The sequence below is a fragment of the Leptodactylus fuscus genome, chromosome 11 (assembly GCF_031893055.1).
Source record: "Leptodactylus fuscus isolate aLepFus1 chromosome 11, aLepFus1.hap2, whole genome shotgun sequence".
NCBI lineage: Eukaryota > Metazoa > Chordata > Amphibia > Anura > Leptodactylidae > Leptodactylus > Leptodactylus fuscus.
This window is the reverse complement of record NC_134275.1, coordinates 88981798-88991146: the sequence shown is the minus strand read 5'-3', so window position 1 is coordinate 88991146 and position 9349 is coordinate 88981798. Positions and strand designations below refer to the sequence as shown.

Here is a 9349-nt window from a genome sequence, read left to right as displayed (position 1 = left end):
TGCTATAGACAGACCTCCTGTTATAGAGAGACCTCCTGTTATAGAGAGACCTCCTGCTATAGAGAGACCTCCTACTATAGAGAGACCCCCTGCTATAGACAGACCTCCTACTATAGAGAGACCTCCTGCTATAGACAGACCTCCTACTATAGAGAGACCTCCTGCTATAGAGAGACCTCCTACTATAGAGAGACCTCCTGCTATAGAGAGACCTCCTGCTATAGAGAGACCTCCTGCTATAGAGAGACCGAGACCTCCTACTATAGAGAGACCTCCTGCTATAGAGAGACCTCCTACTATAGAGAGACCTCCTACTATAGAGAGACCCCCTGCTATAGACAGACCTCCTGTTATAGAGAGACCTCCTGTTATAGAGAGAGTGGATATGAGAGTGCTGACATGACTCTGGTTAGATTGAGACTGGAGAGGGCAGAGCTGAGACATCCTGCAGGGAGTGTCTGGAGAGAGGCGTCTTCCTTCAGATCTGTTACCGCCGAGCGCAGGTAATGTCTGCTATAAACCCTCTATAACACTTCCTGCACAGCCAACACAGGAACAGGAAGGTGTACAGAGGTCCTGAGAGGGCAAAACTGAGCAAAGGGTCAGAAGGATTTCTAAAATCTGACTTTGAGACCAGAAAACCCCTTTACATGCTAAATATCAGAGCATTGCACCCTGCCCTCCAAACACACCCCGCCTGCTCTCAGCGTCTGCATGTTATCAGCTCGCCCTAGTCCTGGTCATATATATATATATATATATACAGCAGGACACAGTACACACAGCGCTGCAGTCACCACGGAGCAGGACACAGTACACACAGCGCTGCAGTCACCAGGGAGCAGGACACAGTACACACAGCGCTGTAGTCACCAGGGACCAGGACACAGTACACACAGCGCTGCAGTCACCACGGAGCAGGACACAGTACACACAGCGCTGCAGTCACCAGGGAGCAGGACACAGTACACACAGCGCTGCAGTCACCAGGGACCAGGACACAGTACACACAGCGCTGCAGTCACCAGGGAGCAGGACACAGTACACACAGCGCTGTAGTCACCAGGGACCAGGACACAGTACACACAGCGCTGCAGTCACCAGGGAGCAGGACACAGTACACACAGCGCTGCAGTCACCAGGGAGCAGGACACAGTACACACAGCGCTGTAGTCACCAGGGACCAGGACATAGTACACACAGCGCTGCAGTCACCGGGGACCAGGACACAGTACACACAGCGCTGTAGTCACCAGGGACCAGGACATAGTACACACAGCGCTGTAGTCACCAGGGAGCAGGACACAGTACACACAGCGCTGTAGTCACCAGGGACCAGGACACAGTACACACAGCGCTGTAGTCACCAGGGACCAGGACACAGTACACACAGCGCTGTAGTCACCAGGGACCAGGACACAGTACACACAGCGCTGCAGTCACCGGGGACCAGGACACAGTACACACAGCGCTGTAGTCACCGGGGACCAGGACACAATACACACAGCGCTGTAGTCACCAGGGAGCAGGACACAGTACACACAGCGCTGTAGTCACCGGGGAGCAGGACACAGTACACACAGCGCTGTAGTCACCGGGGAGCAGGACACAGTACACACAGCGCTGTAGTCACAGGATGGCTCTGAATATTGCAGTAACGCTTCTTCTGGCCACTGGGGTCGCTCTACTCATATACCTCATTAAATGGTGGGGAAGGGTCAAACATAGGAACCTGCCCCCAGGACCGACCCCTCTGCCCGGCCTGGGGAATATCCTGCAGATCAGCAACAAGGAACTACCCCGGTCACTACTTAAGGTAAGTACCGTACAATGATCTGCAATGTTACCGTTATCAGGGCGCTGGTCACACAGGAGCTCCCACTACAAAGCTCACAAGTCGGGGTGATCCAGTAATACATAAGAGACGTTTAGGGGAATTCACAGTCCCCGCAGCTGCTCTACAAGTCCCTCCTCATATACAGCATGTTTAATGACAGTCTCTACCTGTTTCCCATACGAGCAGTCTGTATTCTGCTCAGAGACTGGTAGGGTCACTCGAGGACCTCGCTGCAGTCCGGCTCTCCTAGGGGATTGATCCAAACTGGGAAGGAAGATGATCTGATGATAAATGTGTGTGATGTATCTGGAAATATCTGTGCAAAGGATATTATTCACTGGGAAACATTAAGGGTGGTACATAGGAAAGACAGAAGCAGTGACGGGTGAACTCACGGGATTGGTATGGCCAAATATATAAGACCCCAGAGTATAATAAGCAGTGGCCCAGGGCAGATAACAAGTAGTCTGGGTCACATCTAAGGCAGTCCTTTGGTGTCTCTTCTGGCCTCCGTAATGATGTCACCAGTCCTTGGGGACAGCTGAGGTCTATGATTGGGCCATGGGGGTCCCTGGGACTGGCAGACTTCAGAATGCTGAGATGTGGTTAGACATCTTAAGAGAGCTGAGAGTATAATAGAGATGAGCGAACAGTAAAATGTCCGAGGTTCGATATTCGTTTCGAGTCGCCCCTCAATATTCAACTGCTCGAATCGAATATCGAATCCTATTATAGTCTATGGGGGGAAAATGCTCGTCTCAGGGGTAGGCAACGTTCAATCAAATTATACTTACCAAGTCCACGAGTGAGGGTCGGGCTGGATCCTCCGAGCAGTCTTCTCCGTGCAGCGTCCCCGTGGCGTCTTCCGGCTCTGAATTCACTCTGCCAGGCATCAGGCACTACAAGCACTACAAGCGGACATACACAGTCGGCTCTGCCCAGGCCCGATGCCCCGTGGAGTGAATGAAGAACCAGAAGACGCCGCGGGGACGCTGCACGGAGAAGACTTCTAAAGGTAGGAGAAGAACCAGCGGTGATTGGATGACTGTATAGCATTCGGCCAATCAATGCTGGTTCTGCATCGAACTTTTACATTCGAACAGCGAGTGGTAGTCGATCAAGTACGAGTATTTCGTATACCGTAGTATTCTATCCAATACCTACTCGATCGAATACTACTCGCTCATCTCTGATAATAGTATTTCTTGGGTGGCGAACCCTTCTTATATTAATAATAATACATTTTCTTTATGTACCGCCGGCATCTTCCCTGTTCAGGATCCTCATCTCTACACATGTGACAATGGCGGCCGTGTTACATACGCTACTATATAACGTATCCTCATCTCTACACATTTGACAATGGCGGCCGTGTTACATACGCTACTATATAATGTATCCTCATCTCTACACATGTGACATTGGTGGCCGTGTTACATACGCTACTATATAATGTATCCTCACCTCTACACATGTGACAATGGCGGCCGTGTTACATACGCTACTATATAATGTATCCTCATCTCTACACATGTGACAATGGTGGCCGTGTTACATACGCTACTATATAACGTATCCTCACCTCTACACATGTGACAATGGCGGCCGTGTTACATACGCTACTATATAACGTATCCTCATCTCTACACATGTGACAATGGCGGCCGTGTTACATACGCTACTATATAACGTATCCTCATCTCTACACATGTGACAATGGCGGCCGTGTTACATACGCTACTATATAACGTATCCTCATCTCTACACATGTGACAATGGCGGCCGTGTTACATACGCTACTATATAATGTATCCTCATCTCTACACATGTGACATTGGCGGCCGTGTTACATACGCTACTATATAACGTATCCTCATCTCTACACATGTGACAATGGCGGCCGTGTTACATACGCTACTATATAACGTATCCTCATCTCTACACATGTGACAATGGCGGCCGTGTTACATACGCTACTATATAACGTATCCTCATCTCTACACATGTGACAATGGCGGCCGTGTTACATACGCTACTATATAACGTATCCTCATCTCTACACATGTGACAATGGCGGCCGTGTTACATACGCTACTATATAATGTATCCTCATCTCTACACATGTGACATTGGCGGCCGTGTTACATACGCTACTATATAACGTATCCTCATCTCTACACATGTGACAATGGCGGCCGTGTTACATACGCTACTATATAACGTATCCTCATCTCTACACATGTGACAATGGCGGCCGTGTTACATACGCTACTATATAATGTATCCTCATCTCTACACATGTGACAATGGCGGCCGTGTTACATACGCTACTATATAATGTATCCTCACCTCTACACATGTGACAATGGCGGCCGTGTTACATACGCTACTATATAACGTATCCTCATCTCTACACATGTGACAATGGCGGCCGTGTTACATACGCTACTATATAACGTATCCTCATCTCTACACATGTGACAATGGCGGCCGTGTTACATACGCTACTATATAATGTATCCTCATCTCTACACATGTGACAATGGCAGCCGTGTTACATACGCTACTATATAATGTATCCTCACCTCTACACATGTGACAATGGCGGCCGTGTTACATACGCTACTATATAACGTATCCTCATCTCTACACATGTGACAATGGCGGCCGTGTTACATATGCTACTATATAATGTATCCTCACCTCTACACATGTGACAATGGTGGCCGTGTTACATACGCTACTATATAATGTATCCTCATCTCTACACATGTGACAATGGCGGCCGTGTTACATACGCTACTATATAACGTATCCTCATCTCTACACATGTGACAATGGCGGCCGTGTTACATACGCTACTATATAATGTATCCTCATCTCTACACATGTGACAATGGCGGCCGTGTTACATACGCTACTATATAACGTATCCTCATCTCTACACATGTGACAATGGCGGCCGTGTTACATACGCTACTATATAACGTATCCTCATCTCTACACATGTGACAATGGCGGCCGTGTTACATACGCTACTATATAACGTATCCTCATCTCTACACATGTGACAATGGCGGCCGTGTTACATACAGTACTATATAATGTATCCTCATCTCTACACATGTGACAATGGCGGCCGTGTTACATACGCTACTATATAATGTATCCTCATCTCTACACATGTGACAATGGCGGCCGTGTTACATACGCTACTATATAATGTATCCTCATCTCTACACATGTGACAATGGCGGCCGTGTTACATACGCTACTATATAATGTATCTTCATCTCTACACATGTGACAATGGCGGCCGTGTTACATACGCTACTATATAATGTATCCTCATCTCTACACATGTGACAATGGCGGCCGTGTTACATACGCTACTATATAACGTATCCTCATCTCTACACATGTGACAATGGCGGCCGTGTTACATACGCTACTATATAACGTATCCTCACCTCTACACATGTGACAATGGCGGCCGTGTTACATACGCTACTATATAACGTATCCTCATCTCTACACATGTGACAATGGTGGCCGTGTTACATACGCTACTATATAACGTATCCTCATCTCTACACATGTGACAATGGCAGCCGTGTTACATACGCTACTATATAATGTATCCTCACCTCTACACATGTGACAATGGTGGCCGTGTTACATACGCTACTATATAATGTATCCTCATCTCTACACATGTGACAATGGTGGCCGTGTTACATACGCTACTATATAACGTATCCTCATCTCTACACATGTGACAATGGCGGCCGTGTTACATACGCTACTATATAATGTATCCTCATCTCTACACATGTGACAATGGCGGCCGTGTTACATACGCTACTATATAATGTATCCTCATCTCTACACATGTGACAATGGTGGCCGTGTTACATACGCTACTATATAACGTATCCTCATCTCTACACATGTGACAATGGCGGCCGTGTTACATACGCTACTATATAATGTATCCTCACCTCTACACATGTGACAATGGCGGCCGTGTTACATACGCTACTATATAATGTATCCTCATCTCTACACATGTGACATTGGCGGCCGTGTTACATACGCTACTATATAATGTATCCTCACCTCTACACATGTGACAATGGTGGCCGTGTTACATATGCTACTATATAATGTATCCTCACCTCTACACATGTGACAATGGCGGCCGTGTTACATACGCTACTATATAATGTATCCTCATCTCTACACATGTGACAATGGCGGCCGTGTTACATACGCTACTATATAATGTATCCTCATCTCTACACATGTGACAATGGCGGCCGTGTTACATACGCTACTATATAACGTATCCTCACCTCTACACATGTGACAATGGCGGCCGTGTTACATACGCTACTATATAATGTATCCTCATCTCTACACATGTGACATTGGCGGCCGTGTTACATACGCTACTATATAATGTATCCTCATCTCTACACATGTGACAATGGCGGCCGTGTTACATACGGTACTATATAACGTATCCTCACCTCTACACATGTGACAATGGCGGCCGTGTTACATACGCTACTATATAATGTATCCTCATCTCTACACATGTGACAATGGCGGCCGTGTTACATACGGTACTATATAACGTATCCTCACCTCTACACATGTGACAATGGCGGCCGTGTTACATACGCTACTATATAATGTATCCTCATCTCTACACATGTGACAATGGCGGCCGTGTTACATACGCTACTATATAACGTATCCTCATCTCTACACATGTGACATTGGCGGCCGTGTTACATACGCTACTATATAACGTATCCTCATCTCTACACATGTGACAATGGTGGCCGTGTTACATACGCTACTATATAATGTATCCTCATCTCTACACATGTGACAATGGCGGCCGTGTTACATACGCTACTATATAATGTATCCTCATCTCTACACATGTGACATTGGCGGCCGTGTTACATACGCTACTATATAATGTATCCTCACCTCTACACATGTGACAATGGCGGCCGTGTTACATACGCTACTATATAATGTATCCTCATCTCTACACATGTGACAATGGCGCCCGTGTTACATATGCTACTATATAATGTATCCTCATCTCTACACATGTGACATTGGCGGCCGTGTTACATACGCTACTATATAATGTATCCTCATCTCTACACATGTGACATTGGCGGCCGTGTTACATACGCTACTATATAATGTATCCTCATCTCTACACATGTGACAATGGCGCCCGTGTTACATACGCTACTATATAATGTATCCTCACCTCTACACATGTGACATTGGCGGCCGTGTTACATACGCTACTATATAATGTATCCTCATCTCTACACATGTGACAATGGCGGCCGTGTTACATACGCTACTATATAATGTATCCTCATCTCTACACATGTGACAATGGCGCCCGTGTTACATACGCTACTATATAATGTATCCTCACCTCTACACATGTGACAATGGCGGCCGTGTTACATACGCTACTATATAATGTATCCTCATCTCTACACATGTGACATTGGCGGCCGTGTTACATACGCTACTATATAATGTATCCTCATCTCTACACATGTGACAATGGCGGCCGTGTTACATACGCTACTATATAATGTATCCTCATCTCTACACATGTGACAATGGCGGCCGTGTTACATACGCTACTATATAATGTATCCTCATCTCTACACATGTGACATTGGCGGCCGTGTTACATACGCTACTATATAATGTATCCTCACCTCTACACATGTGACAATGGTGGCCGTGTTACATACGCTACTATATAATGTATCCTCACCTCTACACATGTGACATTGGCGGCCGTGTTACATACGCTACTATATAACGTATCCTCATCTCTACACATGTGACAATGGCGCCCGTGTTACATACGCTACTATATAATGTATCCTCACCTCTACACATGTGACATTGGCGGCCGTGTTACATACGCTACTATATAACGTATCCTCATCTCTACACATGTGACATTGGCGGCCGTGTTACATACGCTACTACTGTATATAACATATTCTCTATCTCTCCAGCTGAGTGAGACGTACGGACCGGTCTATACTCTCTACCTCGCAAACCTTCCAGCGATAGTCCTGATTGGATACGATGCGGTGAAGGAGGCGTTGGTCGATCGCAGCGATGTGTTTAGCGATAGGGGAGACCTGGGCATGGGAGAGATTTTTTTTAAGGATTTTGGTAAGTCGATAACAGAAATGGCTAAAATAACAATCACTGGTAACTTTCTGTGACTTCAGTGTGTACTTGTTATATATATAATGTTGTGATGTCCATTTTATATCTGTGTTCTCGAGGTTGTGCTATATATATATATATATATATATATATATATATATATATATATGTATATATCAGTCGCTCTGAACCTTCTTGCTCGGTATATACAGGTCCGTGTCTTGTAAAGAGTCTTAGGCTACATTCAGACGACCGAGGTGCAAAATGACTGAGAACAACGGCCGTCTTGCACTCGTTTTTACAGATCCCCCATGAAGGTAACAAAAATAAGACATGACCAATATCTTGATGATACGTTACGATGGACCGTCACAATAGCAGTCATGACTAGCCCCCATTCACCAATATTGAGTTTAATGCCACAGTGCGACCTCCATGGACGTTTTTCCCAGTTGACAGGGGGTCACATCATTGGACTGAGACAAGTAGGATGGTCGGTTTAATGAATTGCCCATCATCTAGGCCATTCTGATCTTTAAGGGGGTGTTGGGAGCAGTGGATATATGAGGGCTCACCAATAAGGCAAACAGGCTCCAGATGGGCCAGACCAACCACCAAACTGGTGTCACCTCTCCTGCCATTGGCAGTCAGTCACTGTTGCCTTTCTTTGGTGCCATGAAGAAAAACATGAACTGTTATGAACTGGAAGCATACTGTCTTATGATCTCTTTGGGATCTGACGATGGTTGGGTTTGAGTATGGAGGCCTCATGATGAACGCTTCAGCCTCGCCTTTGCTGTGGAGGGACACACTGCCCCAATCGCTACTAAGATCATCTGGGGACCCCCTGTATATGACGGTTGGTTACCCCTAGTAGTGATCCGAGGACACTAACAGCTGAATGATATGTGCAGGACATCCCGGACCTATTCAGTCGGTGAGATAATATACGCATTATTTTACTTTTTGTTCACCCGTGTTACGTTGGCTCTTGCCTTGGCGTCCATTCATCACTTTTTGGCTTCCGTTTTCTGAAGTTGGTTGTATTTACAGGGGTCTTTTCAAGCAGTGGAGAAAGGTGGAAAATCCGTCGGAGATTTTCTCTGACAACTTTGAGAAATTTTGGAATGGGGAAGAGAAGCATTGAAGAAAGAGTCCAAGAAGAAGCCCGATGTCTCGCTGAGAAATTTATGGAAGACAAAGGTTTGTTGGGGGACAATGGGATACGAGATCTTTAGATCCAAAATGCTCTGATGACCCGCGGTGAAATCG

At 46.1% G+C, this 9349-nt stretch overlaps 1 protein-coding gene across 1 annotated transcript in view; it reads left to right on the top strand.

Annotated features, from left to right (window-relative positions):
• The first annotated feature begins 1296 nt into the window (after positions 1–1296).
• Positions 1297–9349, top strand: part of LOC142184141 (cytochrome P450 2A4-like) — a 14054-nt gene continuing 6001 nt past the window's right edge. Inside the window, exons 1-3 of the mRNA XM_075258871.1 lie at positions 1297–1816; positions 7918–8080; positions 9131–9280. Of these exons, the coding sequence (XP_075114972.1) occupies positions 1637–1816; positions 7918–8080; positions 9131–9280 (493 nt within the window). The 5' untranslated portion in view covers positions 1297–1636. The remainder of the gene's footprint in view (positions 1817–7917; positions 8081–9130; positions 9281–9349) is intronic.